This window comes from Dipteris shenzhenensis, chromosome 30 (assembly GCF_047967505.1).
Source record: "Dipteris shenzhenensis isolate YYH24624 ecotype China chromosome 30, Dip_SZ_1.0, whole genome shotgun sequence".
Taxonomy (NCBI): Eukaryota; Viridiplantae; Streptophyta; class Polypodiopsida; order Gleicheniales; family Dipteridaceae; genus Dipteris; species Dipteris shenzhenensis.
The window spans coordinates 30,439,175-30,462,785 of NC_141625.1; the positions used below are offsets into that span (position 1 = coordinate 30,439,175).

The 23,611-nt window shown below is 46.9% G+C and overlaps 1 protein-coding gene across 6 annotated transcripts in view; it reads left to right on the forward strand.

Moving 5' to 3' along the window:
• LOC147881959 (DNA polymerase delta catalytic subunit-like) overlaps positions 1–23,611 on the forward strand; it is a 162,150-nt gene that overhangs the window by 59,115 nt on the left and 79,424 nt on the right. For all 6 annotated transcript variants that reach the window (XM_087402018.1, XM_087402020.1, XM_087402022.1 and 3 more), the window contains one exon: positions 11,709–11,770. In XM_087402018.1, coding sequence (XP_087258144.1) covers positions 11,709–11,770 — 62 coding nt within the window. The remainder of the gene's footprint in view (positions 1–11,708; positions 11,771–23,611) is intronic.

The following is a 23,611-nucleotide window of genomic DNA, read 5'->3' on the forward strand; positions in this document are numbered from 1 at the left end:
CGGCCAAGCATCTCTTATCTGGATAAGAGAGAAATCGGGATAACACCCTAGAACTATCTCTGAGTAGGCAATAGAATCGCCCCCTAATCACATAGTAAACAGGGCATGTGAGGATGAAATGTCCCTCCGACTCAACCTCCTATAGGCTACATAGAGTACAAATGCGCCCCTCCTTAGGTAGACCCTCTGGTCGGCCACACTCAATGCGGAGCCTATGTGAAGAGACCCGGAGCTGCCCAATGGAGATCCTCAATGAATGGGGTAACTGAACCCGTGTATACCTTGGTGGGTTGATAAACCCCTCATCCGAGATATGTAGGCAATGATCTCTGTAGAAGCTAAGTTTCACAGGGAGCTCAGCTGGTTCCAACGAGGTCTGAAATGTGTGTAACTGTAGAAGATCCTCATGTATGACCTGGTTGACCTCATGATAGTGTTGTGGGGAGAATGGCGCATCAATGCTATATTGGAAAGGAGGAAGTCTATCCATATGTAACCCCAGCCGCTCAAACCATCTCACTGTGTGCACATACTAGCATATGTGGTCACCTGCCATTGATAACGCTGTGGAGGAGGACAATTCTAACCACAGGAGTTCACACACACGAGGTTACACCGACGTGTTTACACACTTGGACACACACTAGGGCAGAAACACGAGCTCAGAAATATACAACACTTTCATAGTATAGCAGGAGTAGATTGTTCCTTTTCAACAATCGGATTTTAATATTGATGTGGTCATTTCTAGCTTAGAGGAAAAAGACAATTACTAAGGACTCTGGACAAAACATAAGCTGACAGCAAGATTGTTCTTAGGAATCTTGAGCAAAAACAACCTATTCTTGAATCTTATCCATCATCAGCTTTACAACGATTTGCTATCCATACAGAGATCAAATGCTTTTTCGTGGAAGTTCTGAAGCCGATGATACTCTTGATTCTGTGGAAGACAAGGTCCTTCCCGTGTTGACTCGTCTATCTCACACAGGCGTCCAAGCCTTGTAGACGTTGTAGCGGCCGAGAGTGCGAAGGCAGCCACTAAGAAGCAGCTGATCGTGGATTTTCTGGTACTTCTCCGACAAGCAGGATTCAACTCTCAGAGCTCGATTACCTTCAAAAGGTGGCAAAATTGAATCTGCAGTCAAACGTCCTATGGTAGCACGATACCATAAGTCCGTGATTGAAGACACAACAAGTGCTGGCGACTGTTTTACTCACAAGGATCGCAAAATAGCTGTAGTTCCTAGTGTTGCTGGCTGCAATTCGAAGGCAATGCGTGAAGCCTCTTGGTAGTCAATTTTGCTGAAGGGCGGTGAGAAGACCCAACCGATAAGCTGCATTTAGGTTAAGGGCTGATAGAAAGGACGTGAGCCGAGTTGTTTGAATACATTCCTTGCTTTGGCTATGTGAAGTTCGAAGGGCTACAGTAAGCTGAAAGCATAGAAGATAGCATTGTTGCGGGCAACTCCATGGAGATCTTGTATGGTTTGCTGCATGAGAACTCAGAATATATTGGTGGCTTGTGACAGTAGCATGGGTGAGAGTGTATAAAGGAAAGTGAAGATTACAAGGAAGGCTTCTTGATTAGGCAGAAGTGTTTGATCTACAATAGTGAAGATAATCACAAGGCAGAGAAAGGGAGTTGCGGCATTTGATACAAAGGTCCAAGGTTCCATCAGAGCTCCAGGGTATCCAGTCGATCATCTTGGCGACAAGTTCTATCTAATCCTACAGGGGGTTTCTCTTTATGCGCATATTGATTATCGTGGTGCTTCAAGTGTTAGTTGTGATTGTGTTTGAGAGTTGTTAGCTATGGTGTTTTCCAGTTATGGTGATTTGAGTTTATATTGGGATTGTGTTTCTTCTCGTGTTATTTGCAAACGTGACTGTGTTCCCAGCTATAAAGGCATTTCAGATTAGCTTTGCCAGTCTCATCACTGGTACTTAGGATGCCAGGTTGGTATGGGTACCTCTTCTTCATAGCAATTTGCTTGTGCTGGAGAGCATCAGAAAGGAAACTCCTTTTTTGGAGTTAAACCAAATTGGACCTGGCTTCCAGGGGGTGGTTGTCAACCAAGTTCTATTGGCCACATCTTGGTATGTTTACTCTTGCTGATGCAGCTCTAGGGATTGCATTACTCAGCTCAAGAGACGCATAAGAAACTTTTTATGAAATGGGCTAGATGGCACCATAGACACTATAGCCAGGGTAGCTTGGGAGACCTTGATACTTCCCACACGGGAAGGGGGTCTCAATATCATAGAACCAAACTTGCAGTGCAAGGCTCTACTTTGGAAGTTTGTGGTAAGGGGACTTATGCCAGGGCAAGAGCCATGGAAGGACTTTTTTATTCCATGCATACAGTCATGTACCTCTTCTTCAAGTGGAGACTGGGAAGGAAGCACCAACTGGATTTTTATTGCAGCACACCTCAGATCTTCTTCCTCTCCTCTCATGGATGCTATTCTGAAAGCCTAGAATAGCTTCAGAAATACTCTTCGGAGAGATCCCCCAGCCTCCTTGGAAGAGATTGATAGGCAGCCTGTCTTGCGGAATGATAGCATACTCGACGAGGTCTATCTTATGCAGTTGGTCCAGATGGGAGAGATGACCTGCCTCTTATGTAGGATCATGGAAAGCTTTTAGAACGCTTCTAGAGGATGGTCAACAACAAATGGTATGTCACCTCAAAGGAAGTGCAAGGAGGATTCAGTTGATAGATACAGCCCTACCCGAGGATTGGGTGCATACAGATGACATGCTGGTTGTTTGTTCTACTTGGATGGGGCTTTCTCTAGGACCGGCATCCCTCTTCAGGTCATAGCCTTTCGAGGAGCACACGAGGATGTCTTTGTCTTTGATGTTTAGTCAGGCGGTAGGCTGTCTAGATCTTTAGACAATATTCTCTTGGGCGTTCCCTTTCAGCCTGTTAGGATTACAAGGTTTGTGGAGCATGGCAAGGATTCAGAGTGCCACATAGATCTGAATCCTCGACTTACTCTCTTGGAATCTTGGAGGATATGGCTATATGGAGGGGTCCCCATCAAGTTTTTGCAGTGGAATCTAGGAGAGGGAATTGTTATAATGTTAAGTAAGGCCAAGAAGTTTCAGATCGATCCTAGAGACTGGAGGCCCTCCAGATCCCCTCATTGGAAGAACTTTCATGTTTCTTCCGATTTGCAGAGAGACTTTCCTTGCTGCAGGTCTGTTGAGGAGTCAATTCATCATTGTTTATGGGACTGCAGACAAGAAAGGGTTATTTAGGAGGGGATTGCTAGGATCTTAAGTACTTTTGCTCCTTCCCGCTTCTATATGACTTGGGGTTTAGTGAGTCGCCTCAGTGTGGATACCTCTTGGGAGCTACTAGTGAGTATTGTAGCATGGCATATTTGGAGAGCTAGATGCATAGAGGCTTTGGATGGATCTCAGGACACCACGGCCAGTATTGGACCATGCGTACTTTTATGGCTAGTTGGGCGAACATGCAGGGTTCTCCCTGAGCAGACTCTGCTAGGAGGGATGTTTTTCTCAGAGAATGGAGGGGCTCTCCCTTCTTCTCAGAGTCTATAGAGGTGGCACTTTCAGCCTCCTCTCTTGTTTCTTTCCAGTTTGTAATGAGGTTTTTTGTTGACCCATTTTGAAGAAGAAGAAAGAACTGGCACAGGTTTGAGCCACTTGTGGGCCAGCCAAGGATCTCATGCTGCAGCCAAGGGCTGCCAAGAACAGACATATATAACTCACAAGGTAAGGCATTGACCTAGGGCTTCGGCACAGCCTCGTATGATGTACTTAGGGATGTCACTTAGCAGGTACATGGCATACCATGCATGTGGATCCCAAGGCAGCAGCAAGAGATGCTGGCTTCGATGTGGCAAGCAGCCATTACTTCCCGTTTGACCAGATTGAGCAGCAGCATGGATCCCTTCAGGGCCTAATTCAGCTTCTTGGAAGTTGCAGCAATGGGGGGGATCTGGCCTACATAAGGAGGGGCTGGAAGCCCTCATGCCTCATCATCTCCTCCCACCTTCATCAGCAGTCCAGCCTGTAGTAGTTGGGCAGCCAGGATTCCCTGTTGAGTTTTAGCTGGAAGTATGAGAAGTGGAGAGAGCAAAGGGAGAGCAAGAAGCAGGAGTGTAAGAGAGCTGAAAACGTAGTTGCAATTAGATGAGAGAGATACAACTGAATGGAGTGATAGGTTTTGTCTGAGTGACAAAACCTTATCTTTCACTAACCATAGTTAGTGAACTAACTGTGGTTAGGGGGAAAAACCTCTAAGTGAGGGAAAAGTGCCCCTAACCTACTTATTACATTGCTTTGGTCACTGCTAAATTATAGCAATAATTCTAACACCCCCCTGCAGTGCCAATGTCATGTACAAGGAAAAGATCAATCACCAAAAGGAGATAAGTTCAGGGCACTGCGAAATGCCTCAAACTTTTCACGTGGAAGTGCTTTGGTGAAAATGTCTGCAACATTGTCATGTGTTGACACATAGATCATGCTGATCTCTCCTGCATGCAACTTCTCTCTGACGTAGTGATAGTGAACCTCAATGTGCTTTGTGCGAGCATGAAACACAGGATTCTTTGCCACTGCAATAGCACTCTGACTATCAGTGAGAATTGGAGAAGGACCCTCCAATGAAAGATGAAGATCAGCAAATAAACGACACAGCCAAACACATTCAACTGTCGCTGTGAAAGCTGCCCTGTACTCAGCTTCACATGAAGAGGTAGCCACTATAGATTGTTTCTTGCTCAACCAAGAAATACAAGCTTTACCCAAAAAGAAACAATTGCCACTTGTGGACTGCCTAGTGTCATAATCTCCAGCCCAATCCGAGTCACTGTAGGTATGCATCTGCAAGTCACCCCCCCTGGGAAACATCAAGCCAAAAGACTTGGTACCTTGCAAATAACGGAAGATGCGTTTTACAGCCTGCCAATGCATAGTCTTTGGGCTGTGCATATATCTGCTCACCTGAGAAACTGCAAACTGAATATCAGGTTGTGTATTGCAGAGATAAATGAGGCATCCAACAGCCTGACTGTAGAGTGTGACATCAAATGATTCACCTGCTTCATGCATTGTAAGCTCCAGCCCTGGGTCCATGGGAGTAGCTATGGGCTTACAATCCTGCATGTTGAATCTGTCCAAGAGTTTTTGCACATACTTGGATTGAGACATACCGATGCCACTTTGCTCTTGAGTGAACTGGATCCCCAAATAAAAGTGTAGCAGCCCCAAATCTGACATGTCAAAAGTGGTCTGCAATTCAGCTTTCAAATCTGCAATATTATCTTCATTTAACCCTGTGAGCAGTAAGTCATCTACATAAAGAATGATGACTAAAATATTCTCCCCATCCTTCTTGATGTAGAGGGTGCTTTCAGTTGGACTGTTGTGCAACCCCTTGCTGGTTAGAAAGGCATGAATCTTTGCATACCATGCACGTGGGGCCTACCTAAAGTGCATTTCTTGAAATTTCAAAGCCTGGAGGTTGTTTGACATAAACCTCTTCCAACAAGTCTCCATTAAGGAAGGCTGTTTTGATGTCCAACTGATGAACATTCCACTGAAAATTTGCAGCCATTGCAATAACTGACCGGATGGTTGTCATTCTGGATGTAGGAGCGAAAGTCTCCTCATAGTCTATGCCCTTTTTCTGAGCATATCCTTTTGCGACCAGCCTTGCCTTGTACCTGTCAATGGTGCTATCGGGCTTTCTTTTAACTTCACATTATCCTGTGCCTCTTCAAATGTCTCAGGTTCCTCCTCATCAAGAAGAGTACCTGCATAAGCTGATTCAACTGAAAGAGCACCTCCCCCATGCCTTACTGCACTCCGAGTTCTGCCAGGTAATGGAGCATCAATTTTACTCTCCCTGAGAGTTTGTAACAGCTAATTTTGGACTGTTTTTGCTGCATGTATATCTGTAATTTCTTGCTGAACAACCTCTTCCATGGCTTGTGGAGGTGGTATGACATCCTGTGGCTGAATTGGAGCATGTGGAGGTATGTGAAAATTCTGATTTTCATCAGATATATCAGCAGGGAAACCCAAGGCAATGGATAGTAACCCCTCGAAGACATCACCGGAAGAAGAAGGCATATCAAATTCAGCTTGAGTGTGAGCTGAATTTTCTGAAAATATTACATCTCTACTGACAATGATCTTGCGTGTGACAGGATTGTAGAGACGGTAGCCCTTGCTCTCTGCACTGTACCCAACAAAAATGCATTTGATTGCCTTATCAGACAACTTATGCCGAAACTCAACGGGCACATGAGCATAAGCAAGGCATCCAAAGACACGGAAATGATCCACAGAAGGCTTTCTCCCTTGCCAAACTTCATAGGGAGTCTTAGTCTTCAAAGCTTTTGTGGGTGCCCAATTCAAAACATAGTTGGCACACATGAGACCTTCAAGCCAAAATTTGTGAGGTAATTTTTTGCTTTTCAGCATACATCTATCCATCTCCATAAGAGTACGATTTTTTCTCTCAGCTTTTCCATTTTGTTGAGGAGTTAGCCTCACTGTAAGCTGATGTACAATGCCCTTGTCTTTCAAAAAAGCATCAAAATCTGCAGACAAGTACTCGCCTCCTCTATCTGTGCGTAATGTCTGTATCTTGAGTCCGGATTCATTCTCAACCATGGCTGCAAAGTGTTTGAAGACCATAAACACTTCTGATTTGCGTTTCAGTCCATAAACCCAAGTGTAGTTGGAGTAGTCATCTATAAAAGTGACAAAGTAAAGATGACCACCCAATGATGGAGTCCTCATGGGACCACAGACATCACTATGTATAAGCTGTAATTTTCGAACAGTTATAACTGATCCATTCTTCTTAAAAGGAGATCTGTGCATTTTACCAAGAATGCACCCTTCACAGGCATGTGGAGGAGGTGTTTCAAGAGGAGGCAATGCATCAACCATGGCATGCTTTTGAAGCGTCATCAAGCTGCCATAATGCATGTGTCCATATCTCGCGTGCCATAATTCCGCATTCTGCATAGCAGCAATAGGAGTGGAAACTGCAAGAGCATGTGCTGGTCTTTTCTCATACATGTCAAGCTGAAAAAGACCACGCAACAAAGTGCCAGACAATCTCAAGGCATAGTCATGCTCTCTATCATGGACTGCACACTTGTCATCTTTAAAAATGACCTGAAATCCAGCTTTGTTAAGAGTGGACACTGAAAGTAGATTTTTTGTGATACCAGGCACATACAAGACATCAGAAATTCTGAATGTTGAGCCATCAATGGCTATAAGTTCAACTTCTCCTGTACCACGAACTGAATAGGAGTTGTTGGCACATGTGACCTTTTTACCAACGGGTGGTGGATGCAGAGATGTGAAGAGACACTTCCTGGAAGTGATATGCTTTGAGGCACCGTTGTCAAAATACCATGTATTATGTGTCTCATTGACACTGAAAGCTGATGCATCCTTGGAAGAATCATAACTGGATGTTAGAAAAGCATAAGTGTCATCATTACAAGTGGCTGTACTATCCCGAGCAGCCAACTGAGAGTCTGAAATGCAAGACAAGAAGGCATAGTCGTGCTCCACAAAGTTGGCTGTAGCTTGCTCATTGTCAGATGCATGAGGAGCTGAATCTGAGACAGCCATACCGGAGCTGTTTTTCTTTTCTTTTGCAAGCCTTTTCTTGCATTCTCCAATGTAGTGACCTGGCTTTTTGCAGTAATGACATATTCCCTTCTTCTTGGGCTTACCTGCATCACCCTTAGCCTTTTGAGAAGGCTGTCCTGAACCACTGGAAGGCTGATTTGCTGAAGTCTTTGCCTGTCCCTTTACTTTAGGCTTGAATTTTGAGAGCATGGTATGTTCACCTGCTCGTGAAGCCATGTTTTCCCTGGTCTGCTCTTCCTGCAGTAGAAGTCCTATCAACTCGTGAAAAGTGAGAGGATTTGCACCCCCCCTCAAAGACAAATTCAGCGAGGTATGAAAGCTGAGATAGGACTCAGGAAGAGAATTCAGAGTAGTGGTAAAGATTTCTGAATCAGGAATGATCTCATCAATATTCAGCAATTGCTCTCGTAAATCCTGTAGCTTTGTGAGGTGCACTGACATGGAGTCACCCTCTTCCATATGTGTATGAGACAATTCTCTTTTCAAAAAAGACACCCTGGCATCATTCCGAGCTGTATACATGCTCTCCAAAATATCTCATGCTGCCTTTGAGGTCTTACACGACCAGATATGTGGAATGATGAATCTTTTTACTGAAAGAGAAATACACGACAAAGCTAAAGCATCACGTGAATCCCATCTCTTCTGCTCTGGAGTGGTAGGTATAACTGCACCAATAACTTGTGCTGCAGCTGTACCCTATGCATGACCTTTGCCTCCTCCTTGTTGGGGAGGGGTGTTAGGTGCCACATTTGCTGGCCGGAACTCATCCCCACTTACATAGTCCCACAAATTACGAGAAATCAGAATATTGCGTACCATAAAACTCTAGAGGGAGTAGTTGGTACCATCCAGCTTGTCCTCTTGTGAGAGACCATTGAAACCGAAATCATTCATATTTTGCTGGGCCATGTCTGAGAAAGAAAATACAGCAAATGCAAATCTGAATTCCCTTGCTGGCAATGGAGTGCACAAATCCCAAAAAAACACAGCCAAAAACTGGCTAAAAATGCAACTCAAATCTCTGTAATGTCTCTGTCAGAAATCTGCCAGAGCATCCAATCTCTCCCAAAACCTGCCAAAAAGCGCTTCAAAGCACTCACAAAAAGGCAGTGTGAAGTGAAACTTGTCAAATTGCTCTCCCAACACAAAAGCCCCAATTTGTGGCTTGAAATTGCAACCAGAAAGGGGCAAATGGTATGAAAGCCCCAAATGTTGCACAAATTGCTCTTTGTCTGCAAAAGCCCCAAATTTCTTCAAGGAAATTGCATCCAAAAGAGGGCAAATTAAGTGAAAGCCCCAAATTTGCAATTTGTCTGCCAAAGCTCCAAATGTGTTCCCAAAAATACAGCCAAACAATGGTTGTATGCACAAGATCCTGACAAAAAACTTTCCAATATCCTCCTGCAAAGCAAATCCTGCAAAAATATAACTTTCCAAGCCCGCCTTCAAACTGTACGGAGCTGTCAGTCCGGCTGTACGGCAGTTGTACGGATTTGTCAGCGATGTACTGTCAAAATCCGTACACTTGTACGGACGAGCTGGTACGGACGGTTGACACGTGCAGGTACAGACGAGCGGCGTACGAAATTGTACGGCGAAGATACCTACATAACAAGGGGCGCAGGTACGTATGGGACTACAGGCAGTACGGCGCCTGTGTACGAAACAGAGCTGCAGGCTGTACGGCGACGAGTTGTACAGCCGTACGGTGATGCAGGCGCTGATACGGCGACACAGGTGCAGTACGTGCTGTACGGAATTTGGTGCAGGAGCTGGTATGGGCGTCACAGGTACAGTACAGACTATACAGAATCAGTCCGTACAGATCTGTACAGACGATACGGCGAGCTGGCACGGGAGCTTGTGGGCTGGAGCTGGAGGACGAGAAGAAAGGAGCAGGGTCAACCTGCTCTGATACCAAATGTGAGAAGTGGAGAGAGCAAAGGGAGAGCAAGAAGCAGGAGTGTAAGAGAGCTGAAAACGTAGTTGCAATTAGATGAGAGAGATACAACTGAATGGAGTGATAGGTTTTGTCTAAGTGACAAAACCTTATCCTTCACTAACCAAATAGTGAACTAACTGTGGTTAGGGGGAAAAACCTCTAAGTGAGGGAAAAGTGCCCCTAACCTACTTACTACATTACATTGGTCACTGCTAAATGATAGCAATAATTCTAACAAGAAGGACACGATGAGCAGCCCCATAGATTTGCAACATTAAGATGATCTAAGACAGCATCAGTGAAAATTTACTAGGAATATACCATAGTGATGCTTATGCAAGATTCTGGTGGAGTGATAACTCGTATAGGCTTAAAGAATAAGGTAAACACTCTCTATAGAAGGGTGCAGTCGCAACTTTAATATAGTGTCTTTTTCTTTGCACATTGCATCTTGAGCATGCCCACATTAAAAGGAAATCATAATAGTTCAGCCCTTTAGCCTTGGGGAATTTCCCTTTTAAGGCTTCCCACCTATCTTCCATTCCATTACGTCCAATTATTTCCAATTTTATTAGAAGTATACGTCGTTGATTTATGGTAAATCCTTCAAGGCTTGTCACCTACCTTTCATACCATTCCCATTGGATGTGAGGTATGCCCAAATTTGTTAGCATAACACATCATTGCTTTGTTGTAATCAAGATATGCATGGTTGTGTTCACAAGTCCTGCAAATGTGTAGTCACTAGCAATTGTGCAAAGGCCACTCATAAGTGCAAGTACTCCCCAATTCCCAATTTTTTGTGTAGTAGTTGATGTCGACCTAATGCTAGACTTCTTAACATTAGCTTTGATTTATGCAAGCCTAATTCTAGACTTCTTGATTAGCATCCCTCTATTTGCCCAAAATTCAGTAGCACATGCACCTCGATGTTTTCTAAGATGACAAGATAGTGCTCCCCTGAGATGATTGGCTAGCATGGCAACGGCTAGTGTGTCCTAAGGAAAATTTCAAGGCTAAGATGGCCTGTCTAGTCAAATGATATCTTGTGTTTTGTTAGTACTAGAGAATGATTAGCATAGAATTGGAATGATTGATTCTTGCTTCAAGTTACCCACATAATGAAGATTATGGCCTGCACATCCCTAGGTATTGTAGGGTGTATGAAAATAAATTTTGCTTTTGGCGGTTGATGGCCAGGTCTTCGTATGTGCAACCATGTGCCACTTAGCATACAAAAATAGTTTTGCACATGTTGACCTTGAGGTACAATTTGACATTACGTTCCATTGATTGCATACACATACATACATAAATAGGTACCCATGTACTTTTATACATGCATACATGCATTTGTTCAAAGTTGACAGATATATGACACATTTACATTGCTGCAGATGCATGCTCATACATACATGAATACTGTTACATACATTGCGCACACGAATTTGTACATGTGCACATATACACACAAAGATGCACGCACCTATAGCTATGCAGTCCTGTGGACAACTGTGCATAACACATGCATATGCCTTGCTTACCATGATATGAATGTTGTTCTTTGTCATTGCTAGCCATTCATATGGATATATCTTTTATACACTCCATTGTTTAGAGCGTGTGATAATATACCTATGTATGTATATATGCATGCACCCAACATTCAGCCAATGTTTGCGTTAAGATTGCCATGTGCAATATTGTCCTCGTGTACTTGTAAGTCCTCATGTCCTCACGTATATATATATCAGTGGCTCCATCGGTAACTCAATATTGAAATTTTGAAGACGACTTGCATAGTGTGTGGCTTGCATTACCTTGAAAACTTTTACACAAATAGTTCTTTTGTGAACTACTTAGTAAACATTGTCACACATGCGCATGTGCATGTGCATGCAGTAATCCACACACATGTGCATGTGCACACACATAACTTGTGGTTTTGTTTCAAAATGTCACTGCCCTCTTACAAATTTCAAAAGAACTAACATGTGCTGTGTGGAAGTGAAATCAAACTACAAAATTATAGTCATGCTTTATTGATAGAGGTGAAGCCGGTTTTATGCAGTCCAATGATGGTCTATTTGGTTCATGCAGGATCCAGTTGTGATATTAGATTTTGCTTCGTTGTATCCTTCCTTGTACATGGCACACAACTTGTAAGTCATTAATCTTTTCACACCAAAAGAGATACAAAAGGAAAATAATATTGCACAAAGAGTTTTGACTTTTTGGTGCCTTTTAGATAATAACCAGCTTACACATGTTCTATAGAGAAATACATCTTTTTAGTGCCTCTGAGACAGTTGTGCAAAACCACATTGTGAGCATGTAACTAGAAAATGACCAAACCCAAGTCATGTGCCCATTGCAAGGGCTCTATGTGCCAACAGCCATAGAAGTGGGAGATCTTCCTTGGCCTATAACTGTCTCCCAGAGTTTGCGCCAAAAATCCTCAAGAAATTTGTGACCGAGTCCCTGTCTTTGCCAATGCTTTGCTGTGGTTGGCGTGCCACCAGTCCTCCCCATTTGGACCATCCTGCCTAATCTCACTGAATAGCTAAAAAAAGGAATCTCCATGGATGCTGTCCTGCATATTGCTTCAAATTGCGCCTCCCTTCTTATTATAAACCTTGACACTCTTGGCATAGATGATGGCAGGCATAGGTTTTGACAAGTTATTTCAAGATTGGTAAAATTGGATATGAGGATTCTACTTGACGCACCTTTTACCAATCTGGAATTCAAGACTGCTCTTTTTGCCCTTCATGCGTGCACATGTCCTGGTTTAGACGGTCTAACCCCCACTTTCTTCATTACTTCTTGGGACATGATTCATGATCATATCACCTCAGCTTTGCAGAGTGTTTGAGATTTTGGTGCTATGCCTGACTCACTTACAGAGGGTCTCATTCATCATGTCGCAATGGGGGGTTGCAGAAATTTGGTTACCCTTTGGAGGTTCATCACGCTCTTGGGCACCCCATATGAGATCTTGGGGCGAAGGCAATCAGCTTGTGGCTGCAGCTCCTCCTCCTAGATCTTATTCACGATACTTAGACTACTTAGATCGTATTCACGATACTTAGACTAGTTTTGTGTATGGATGGAGCATCTTCAATAATATATATTCCTTTTGGGTGGTTTTGGAAAGGGCTATGCATAGTGGCCAGGGTTTTGCCATTGGATTTTGAGAAAGCTTGTGATAGGGTAGATTGAGGTTCTTGGAGGGTACCCCGCTATGTTTTGGTTTTTTGGATGGTTGGTTTCCGTAGTTAATATCGTATGTGAGATGGAACGTTTTTGACTTGAGAATTGATGTTGTCTTGATTTTGGATTCTGTGAGAGAGGAACATAATGTGCATGTATTGATTTAACATGAACCATGAGAATTTGGTGAGTTGGTCAATGATCTCTCGAATTGCATATGTCCACAAGAGATTCGTCCGTATTAATCATGGTGCTCGAGAGCAACTTTCAAAAGTGGCTAGCAATCATAATTTCAGTAGCTTGAAGGCAATTCAAAATTCCTTGCACCTCAAATGCTAATCTATCAATGAGAGAATGATACGACAATTGTGTTCCCATGAAGGAGATATCTGATTACAAGGTTATTACAAGGTTATGGAAGGAAGTGGCCAAAAAAAAAATTCCCCAAAGAAAAGACTTATATTAAAGTATGAAAGAAGCTCCAAGAGAAAAGGTTATGGGATAAATACATCATGCAAGGCATGAGAAAGCAAACACCCTAGAAGGGCAAGAACGAGCTCATGCAAGAGAGCAAGAGAAAATCCAAGGTTGAGGTTGAAAGTGCCAGCTCAACCCTATGAAAGACTCTAAGAAAAACGGGGAGCCATTGTACTCCAATGAAAATCGCAATTGTAAGCGTCGAAGAGGAGATATCTGGTGAGGAGCAGCACAACAGTGATGATCCTGGTGTTATGATGAAGGTTTGGAGGAGGATGGAGGATAGTATATACTGGCAGAAGAACGACTGCAGAACTGAATCACAAGATGAATGCCAAGTAAAGCATAAGACATCAATTTGAAGAGGAGGCGATTGAGATTAGAAGGGCAATTGTTGTCGCTCGGTCCAATGGCCATTTTGGAGCTATCACATGTGGCCATTATATTGAGTGGGGGTGGAGGCAAAGGAGAGTCTATGGTTGTACCTTCTTGAGAGGGCTGAAGGGAGGGGGTAACAAGGCTAGGTTGAGATGGGGAAATGGAGTGCACAAAGCAATGCTATGAAGGCCGGGGGGGGGTGAAGTGGGGGCACGAGACAAGTATGAGAGGAGGGGAATGAAAGGGGAGGGTGGTGCAAGACTCTAGGCTGAGAGGGGGGGAGTGGGAGCAGGGGCATGAGGCAAGTCTGAGAGGGGGAAGTGAAAGGGGAAGGTCTGCAAGGCTAGGCGAAAGAGGGGGAGAAGAAGAGAGGGGCGGGGGGGGGGGGCAAAGCTGAAAGGGGGGCTGAAGGCTAGATGGGGGGGGGAGTGAAATTGGCGAGGGGTGGCATAAGGCTAGGCTGAGAGGGGGGAGTGGGAGGGGGGGTGAAAGGGAAGTGGGGCACAAGGCTAGCCTAAGAGGGGGTTCAATGATGAGGGGGGGAGGGGGCAGGGGACTAAGAAGCTTGGGGGGTGAGGGAAGAGAGGGAGAAGGGGGGGGAACAAGGCTAGGCTGAGGGGGGGATTGGGAGGGGAGGTGTGAGTGATGAAAGGGGAGGGGGATGTGAGGCTGGGCTGAAAGGGGGGAGTGATAAGGGGAGGGGATGTGGGAGTAAAGGGGCGGGTGGCAAGGTGAAAAAGGGGGGGGGGAGGGGGGGGATGTCTAGCTGGGTGGGGAGGAGTGTGAAGGGGGCGGGGGGTCACTGGGAGTGGGTGTGAAAAGGGGGGGTGGGATCAATGAGTTGGGGTGAAAAGAAGGGTTGGGGGGAGGGGGGGGCTGCAATGGAGTGAGGAGGCTAAAGGGGGCACAATTAGGGGGGGTCAAAGGGGCTGATGCAAGGAGTGAGTGAGGATGAGGGGGGCACAAGAGGAGTGAGGGGGCTGAAATGTGGTCCTAATGACGAGGATGACCCTAACAGCCAAGAACAACTCTTTATGGAGTTTAATGGTTAGAAATATGTCAGCTACCAAAGGTCTATGGAGTCTAGTTTATGGGATGAACCCTGACCTGTAGATGCTGCACCTAATGCCCTAGCCGTACTTGGTAGAACACATGCTGTAATAGTGGATGGACTGAGACCTTCAATATTAACAGCTGTCACAGCTGATTAGAGGAGATAGGATGCCCATTATGCCTAGGCACTTGCCGTGATTTCTTTGTCAATCAAAAGGTTGATTATTCCTCACATTAGGTCTTGCAAGTTGCAGGACCTCTTTGCGTGCATGGCGTGTCTTGCAGACCATGTATCAGGCTAAGAATGAAGCAAGGGTTTCAATTCTCAACGAAGGAGATTGAGAATCTAAATGTGCTCTCTACTGCTCCATATTCATCACAACATGGCTATCTACTGCTCCAATTTCGTCACATTTTCAGTGAAAATCGTGGCTCTACTGCTCCGAAATTCGTCATATCTTCTGGTTGTATAGGGGCGATTGTGAGAGCTTCAGCTTCAAAGGGGATCAGGGCAGATGCTTTTCAAATTTCTGCCCTGGGGTTTCAAGCTGTAAAGCGTGGTTCTATCCAGGCCCTCAGGCACATCCATTTCGAATTTCTGCTCCTGAACCCTGGGCTGTTCCAAATCACAATTTAGTTCCAAGCTTCCTGTTCCAGTTCGCAGCCTGGAAAGTTCTGCAATTCACACCTCTTCTGCTCTAAGAGCTGTACATCCAAGAACATGTCCAAGTACAGCTCAGTTCAAGAGCTCCCACCAAGTACAGTGTGCTGTTTTCAGCTCCTTCACATCAGTTTCCTCTCTCTCCCAGCCCCTCTCACTCTCAGCCTCCCCTCTCTCACCCTTGCCTCCCTCTCTCAGCTCCTCTCTTCTCAAATCCCCTCTTCAGCTCTTCTCTCTCTCTCTCTCTCTCTCATAGACCTTCACAGTCTCCCGAAGACTTTAATAAAATTTCTTTAGTCTCATAGACCTTCACGGTCTCCCGAAGGCTTTAATAAAATTTCTTTAGTCTCATAGACCTTCACGGTCTCCCGAAGACTTTAATAAAATTTCTTTCTCTCTCCTCAAAGCCCCCCCCCCGCCCCCCCCCTCTCTCTCTCTTTCATTTCATTTTGTATCTAGGATTTTTGTAGCCATTTTTGGCATCTTAGCGGTATTACGATGAGGCCACCTAGTTGGCGCATCGTTAATGATGTATTTTCCTTTCGGATGATTTTGTGTCCCATAGGCCATGTATGGCCTTCCGTGGACCTTTAATAAAATTTCTTTCTTTCTTCTTTCTTTCTCTCTCTCTCTCTCTCCTCAAAGCCTCTTCAAGGATAGTTATGGGATTCTGGCCCGCGTTTCCTCTCCTACCCAGACCAGCGGTGTTTGGCAGGTTTCATTCATGAGGCACTTAGACACCGCGAGAGGATACTCCGAGCACGTGCCACGGAGACAGGAGTAGACTTCTTCCTCGGCTGATCCCTCTCAGAGCTCTATCACGGAGTTCTTTCAGCTAGATCACATGGACCCCCACGAGATGAGGCCTTGACATGATCGTGACTTGGAGCCTGTGATCCGATAGCTGAGAAAGAGGTTTGACACACAGATCACACTTGGGGACATCCCCTCCTTGTTTAGAGTTGGAGCCTGACTGACGGGGGTCACTGTAGCCCTGGTCAGACGCAGAGCTACGACCAGGAGACGTGCTAGGACCGCACCTCTGAGTGGCCGACAGCACTCTATTGCCAACTTCATGCCTCCACTGCCTCATCCATCCTGATATCTTGCTGCTGCCAATGATGATGATGATATTGATGACAATGCTGAGATTGATATATAGTCGACCATCGACATGACTATGTTGTACTTAGGACTTAGTACTGCCATTCTGCATTTTTGCATTTTGCATTGGTATGGATGCTTGTTTAGTAGCTCCACTACCATAGCTTGTTGTATCAGGATTTTCACAGTCTCATAGACCCATTGGTCTTCCGAAGACTTTAATAAACTTTCTTTCTTTCTTTCTTTCTCTCAGCCTCTTCCCTTCCTTTAGCTCTGGTGTAGGACCCTCTTCCCTCTCCCCTTTCCCTTCCCTTCCGTGAGGATTCCCTTCCCCCTCAAGCTTCTCCAAACGATGGACAGATCATTTAATGGTTTGAATCAGCTTTCCACCCTTGATTGATGAATGGCGACCCATCTAGTCAATCCTCGTCCACTTCTATCAGCCGTGAGAACATGTATCTTTTCAAAAGACGAGCCGCTGCAGTTGCAAAAGGATGTGGAGTTTGAGAGATCCACCACACGCTTTGCTCGCATCCACGGGTCCCACCCTTCTAGATCACGGGCTAGGGACTGGTGGATGCTTGTGACCTGCTCTTGGACCTCTCCTAGCACCTCACTAACATTCGACTTTTGGGGCGAGGATTCTTTCAGGTGGCTTTTGACACTCTTGGAGCTATGAGCATTGTGCTTAATGCCAGCCCTTTAGCGTTTGGTTCCAATTAGATTTTCCTCAAGCCCTTCTCTCTTGGATTCGACCCAGTGGAGGAGCACAAGGAGATGGCGTCTCTCTTCATCAGATTTCCAGGTGTGCCCGAGATATATCATCAGCTCCTTGTTGCCATGATCAGAGCTACTTTTGGAAGGGTCATTGAGATTCCCCCCTCCTTGGATTACCCTCTTCAACAGCAGAGGCAATCAGATGGATGGGGTTCCTAGAGTTAGGGTCATTGTCTTTGACCGTAACAATTTTGATGATCATACCATGCTCTAGCGTCCGGATGGCTCTCTTTTTCGGCAAATAGTTGAGATTGCAGGTAGCCAGGACTGGGGTGGGATATGTAGGTATTTGGAAAATTTACTATATATTGCCCAAAGCAGAAGAAAAGACATAAGAAAGCTTCCGGTGTGGTGCCTCCTCGTACAGTGTTTCTTTGGCACCGCCCAACACTAGTTGTATGTTCCACACTAGTTGTACGTATAGAGTGTTTCTTTGGCACCACCCAACACCAGTTGTACGTCCCGCACCGGCTGCCCCTCGTGTTCAGGTTAGAGTTAGGGTCCCTCCGCCACACTCAGATCAAGAGGAGCCTTCTCACATCTCGGACCCTGCACCTATGGGGGATTCTCACATTTCGGTTCTAGTCGCGACTACTCAGGTTGTGGCCAGTGCAGGTTTACCCATTGGCACATGTTAAGCTCCGGTTATAGCGACCGCTGCTCCACCACTACAGATAAGGAGGGGTCCTCTCTTGTCCTAGACCTTGTCCCTATCGGGGCATCTCAGGTTCCAGTTTTGGTTGTGACTAGTGATGCTCCCGTCTCTTCTCAATTTGCAGCCATAGTTTCTCCGAATTTAGTTTTGGATAGGGTCAGTGTTGGTGTCCTTGTAGATCCTCCTCATGGTCTTGGTCCTTCATCTAAGCAGCCCCCTTTGTTGACTACTCTTCGGTCTCCTTTCATTGATAAAGGGAATGGGGTTGCTTTTGCCTCTTCACCCTTTTCGAGTGCGGGGATTCTATGAACCCCGGCGCCTAGCTTTTCTTTACAGGAGCTCTTTTTATGCCTTGGATGATTATGGTGATGAGGAGTTTGTGCCCTCTACTTTTGATGAGCTAGTTAGTTATTTATTTTGACAGAGTGTCTCCCTCTTCAGGCGCAGGGGCTTTGTTCCCTGTGGATTCTACTTCTCTTTCTAGATCTTGTGGCAGGAGGTCTAAGGGTTTTCACCCTTAGGTTGGGTGAAGTGTTCCACCCTACTTCCTCCTTCCGATGAGGATTGTCAGCTGGAACATACAGGGCCTAGGTGGTGTGCCTCGTCACTGTCGCAAGCTAGTGCTTCGTAATCAGCTCCATCCAGGTGTCACTGGCAGACCTATTGACCTTTTTGTATAGGACCACAAATTGGATGCTAGAGATTGTGCAAAGTCAAATAAACTCTTTTCTAGTCACACCTTTTGGTCGCTTGCTTTGGGCAATATGGGAGGAACTTGTATTTTAGTTTCAGGTTCTTTCTTCCCTTGGTAGTTGGACATTGTATCATCATATCCTCTAGAGCACAGTGGGTCATTCTTTTGATTGGGGGATGTGGATTGGTTTCCTCAACCTATATGCTCCCAAGAATAGAGGGGATCGTGTCCTTTTATGGAAGGAGCTTCTCTCTTGGACCCCCATGGTAGATTCTGTTAGAGTTCATCTCCTCTCTCATTGAGTGAGGGCCTTGGTTGTGGGTCTACCCGCCCATGTGAGGGAATGTCAGGGCCATTGGTGTGGGTTCGTCCGCCTAGGAGAGGTAGAGGGTGTTCACCATGGGGGCCTGTGTGTACAGTTTGTCCGCCCAGGAGAGACAGAGGGTGTTCACCATGGAGGCTTGAGTGTACACGGACCTATGCGGGACTGTTTGCCTCTGTTCTGGGGTCTTGGAGGGGCCGCCATCTGACGTGGAGGGTGCAAAGGTCTGCAGGTCCATCCCAGGCCTGCTAGAGGCCTGATTGGAGGCGCCATCAGCCCACCTTGGGGCTGCCACCAGGTCGCATGTGTGTGCCTGGTTAGTGCCTTGTTTGGCGGGCCATTTGGCCTCACACCAGCCTGCTACTGCCGACCCGTCTGGTCGGTCTGCTCCAGACCAAGGTTGGCCCCTATAGTTGGCCACACACCCCCTAGTCGGGTCTTTTAGGGCAGGGGGTGACCCTATAAATAGGGCCCCCCTCCCTCCCTATCTCATCAGCCAGGTCATTGGTTGAGGTTTTTCTCTAGCAATAGAGGAGGTTTTTCCTGAGATCCTTGTGCAAGTCTCTCTTGTTTCTAGTTTTTCTGTGTGAGTGTTTGCTGTTTTCGCTCCATTGTTGCTCCGCACCACTGCACTTCTCACATGGTATCAAAGCCAAAGGCTGGCTAAAAAGACCTAAGCTGTGGAGAGGAGAATCAGCAAGCTACAACGACTTTTTGGGAGCTGTTCATAGTGGAAGCTGAGAAGGTACGGGCTGATTTTTGGAGCACATAGAAGGGTAGTTACTTTGAAGGGTGTTTTCAGATCAAAGGAGCGGATTGTGTGAAGGCTAGTCACTTGGAGGTCGAGGAAGAATCCTCTTCAATCTTCTCAGCCTTCTCTCCTTCCTTCTCTAGTTCTTCCTTCATTCCTCTTCTTCTATCCTCCTCCCTGATCTTTCCTGTTCTTTCCACTTCGATCCCATGGCTTCTCTACAGGAATTGGCAGAAAAGAAGGTGAAGATCCCTGTCTTATCCATGTTCCCTGTCGACAATCAATTTGACAGGAACAATTATGGCGTGTTTTTTTTTTTGGGGCAAAGAAAGGAACCTTCTATTAAAAGACTTCATACAAAACGGCTGCCCCGAAGGTGCTGAGTATGGGAAAAACCTGGGAAAAGGTTGAAAGAAAAACCGGCCTGTTCCAGAGAAACCCAGCTCACTGCCTAGGGCATCTTTGGTACTAGGGCTAACAGCCAGGTGGGGGGACTATACAACCAGCGAATCCCTCGCGGAGTGAAAATGTAAAAAACTCATGCGGGCCAAGTCTTGCAGAATCAAGCACGCCTCACGACAGTCACGCTAGAGCCTAGGGTCCCACGCTCCCAGTGGAGCGGAGGGTGTAGATGATATCCTGCTAGATGGCGACCAAGGTAGCCAAGGGTGGAACCGAATGCTCACCCATAACCAGACTACTGCAGCGAGCAACCCAAACGTTCCACGCAGTGATACTGGCTACTACCTCCCATACGCTGTCCTCCAGAGGAGTAGCAGCAGCCAGGCTATCAGAACGGACCGCCTCATGGAGCTCCATCCTCTGAATGCTCTAACCTTGTATCCGGTAAGCTGGGGAGATCTCATCAATTTGGAACGCGTGTCCTCCCTTAGTCAACCAGGCCATCATCCCCCAAGTGTAGTCCCTCTGAAGACTCTGCATACATCTGCTCCAACCACAGACTGATGGCAAGCCTCTGTGGGCGGCCAGTAAAAAGAAAGGATATCTTCCTCGGCCGCAAACTGGACCATAACCGCGTCCAAAACTTGGAACGGACATCCCGAGGCACTCTCTGGGCCACCCAATGCCTCTCCCTCGAAGGGGTCCACATCCAAGAGTCCATTTGAAGCCTCCTACCAATCCGTGTGTGTAGGAAAAGAAGGGCACCTTGTCCACCTACTCGGCAAGGCCACCTTGGAGGGCCAAAACCACTCTCCTGGATCCCACTGGACCTCCCTCAAGGGCCTACCCTCCCAAAGCCAGAGGCGCCATCTGGGGGCATCTTGCACTGAGATACTGGGAGGGTCGATGTGCCACTCCTTCCCCAAACGTCCCACCACTCTGATCATCTGCCAGTGAATCCCATCAAGACTCCCATCACTCTCTGGGTGTCTCTCAATGAGTGCCTGGAGTAGGCCTCCAGGTCCTACACGGGAGAAACCGGGCTGCATGCTGTCTTGCTGCATCATCATCCTCAAGGGGACACTAGTATGAGAAAATTGGGCCAACCATCTGTTGTCCATCCACACTTGAAGTCCCTCCCACCAGGACTCAGGGATGGTTAGGTCAATCTCTCTCATCCGCTGCCCTGCCCCTCGCAGATGCGCTATGGTGCCAAGCCTTACCTTTGCCTCCATAGGTAGTCTACTCCATCTACCAAAGGTCCACTGTCCCACTGTGCCCAACCAATGTGAGTTCGCTATCTGAGCATACGCCCCTCCTGATGTCGGATCTCTGGGTGCCAAACAAGGGATGACGCTCGAAATCCTCTCTGCATCTAGGATGAGCACGGATGAGGCCCGACGCTCGAAATCCTCTCTGCATCTAGGATGAGCACGGATGAGGCCCCCCTGCTAATCTCTACCAAACCCTATGGAGGCTCCTCATCAAGGGTGAACCCTTCCCCGTAAGGGGGGCCTATGAGAAAATCCATCTATGTGAAAGCTGCCACTGCCCCCCAGTGTGTGTGGTGTAAGAGGAGCTTTCAAGGCTTTGCACGTGGGGTGAGGCCGCGAACAACCAACTTGCCCAAGAGGGCTCTGCTCTGCATCTCCGGATCAATGATACCCAAGCCTCCCAGTGCCTGCGGCATGATCACTGTCTGCTAAGTGACCCGGGCTCTAGTATTCCTTGTGCCGTCCGAACCTACCCAAAGGAAGTTCCGAACCAACCATCGGAGCTACCCAATGCACCCTCTGTGAGAACACCAGCAAGAGGTGATATACCAGGCCGTGGTAAGAAGGACCTGGTTTGCCATTAAGGCACGACCTGCTAGGGAGAGTTTGGCCGAGCTCCAGTAGAGAAGCTTGCGCCGAACACTCTCAAGGACCGAGGCAATCTGCTGCTCTGCTATAATGTCAATACCAACTTTGCATCTGAGGTAACTCGTTGTCTGGCCCCGCGGTATCCATTTGGAGCCAAAGTCGTTCCCCCACTCACGAATCTCTTATGTCTCCTCAGAGCCTGTGAAGAAGCCTATGGACTTTGTCCAGTTGATCCACACACCGGAGGCCTCACAGTAGGTAGCCAAGGCTTCTCTGACTCTCTCCAAACTCGTTGTGGTGCCCTCTACATACAAGGTTGTGTCATCTGCAAACTCAGAGTCCAGCAACTCCTCCTGCCTAATTGGGAACCTCAACCCTGTGAGGCCCGCCACCTGTGATCTCAAGTAGTAGCCCAAAGCCTCCGCCACAAACAAGAAGAGGAAGGGAGCGAGGGGGCAGCCCTGGCGGACCGAGCGAGAGGAAAGGCCTCGTCTGTGTGTCATCTGGCTAGAGCTCCCCGCATAAAGCGTAGAAACTCCTCTGACCCATCTGTCTGAGAAACCCAATCTCCACATAGTACCCTCCAAGAAGGACCACTCCACCCTGTCATTCGTAGGCCTTCTCAAACTCCAAGAGGAGGACGGCCAATGGTTGTGACTCCTCCTTGGATCAATCCACTGTCTCCCAGAACGTGAAGATGTTGTCCAGGATGCTGCGCTCTTGGACGAACCCGGTCTGCGTGTCGTGAATGATGTCAGTAAGATGGGGCCATAACCGCAAACTCAAGACCTTGGCGAGGATCTTGTATGCAGTATCAAGCAAAGTGATCGATCTCCATTGCTGGATATCTGACCTGTCTCCCCCTTTCGGGATCAAACAAATCCATCCCCTGCTCAGAGACTGAGGGGAGCCCATGTCAAAAATATCCTGGCCCGGGAAGAGTGATAGGAGAACTCAGCCAGCCAAATCTCCGTGTGCTGAAGCTCAAGGCGAGCACTCTCAAACCTATCACTAAGCCACTGAGATCTTGGGTCGTGCTCCCTGAGCCGCTCTATGGAGGCGAGGTCTCTCCTTAGTGCCCACTCGCGCTCCTGAAGAGTCCTCCGCCTAAGGGCATGATCCTGCAACTCCTCACTGCTCCTCTGGATTGCATCGGCCACCTATGAAGCCCAGCCCTTGCACGGTGCCCTCTTTGACTACTGCCAAATCCCTGCCATGACCTGTTGAATCTCCTCGTCCTGTAGGAGGTCCTCTTGAATGCGGACCTCCTTTTGGGGAAGACCTCAGCGAGGCTGTTCTAAGTGAAGTACTACTGGAGAGTGTTCTGACATTGTGGTACCTGCCAGAATCCTGGTAGAGCTGCCTCTGTGTAGTGCCCAGTCCCCAACGTAGAAGTGGTCTAGACTCTCAAGCAGTCCATCATGTCTCCTCTATCCGAAAGAGAAGAGGAGGCTGCCAGGTATCGTGCTGAAATCTAGCTCTCGCCACGTGTCTCTGTCCCATTGATCATGAAAATGAACTGCTCCCAGGTGCTCCGCTCTACTGCTGGCATCTCAGAAAAGTATTTGTCCTCCCAAACTCTAGGTTGTTGACGTCCCCTCCAACAATCTAGGAGTCTACATCTGGAAGACACTCTGATAGCCTCCTCCAAAAG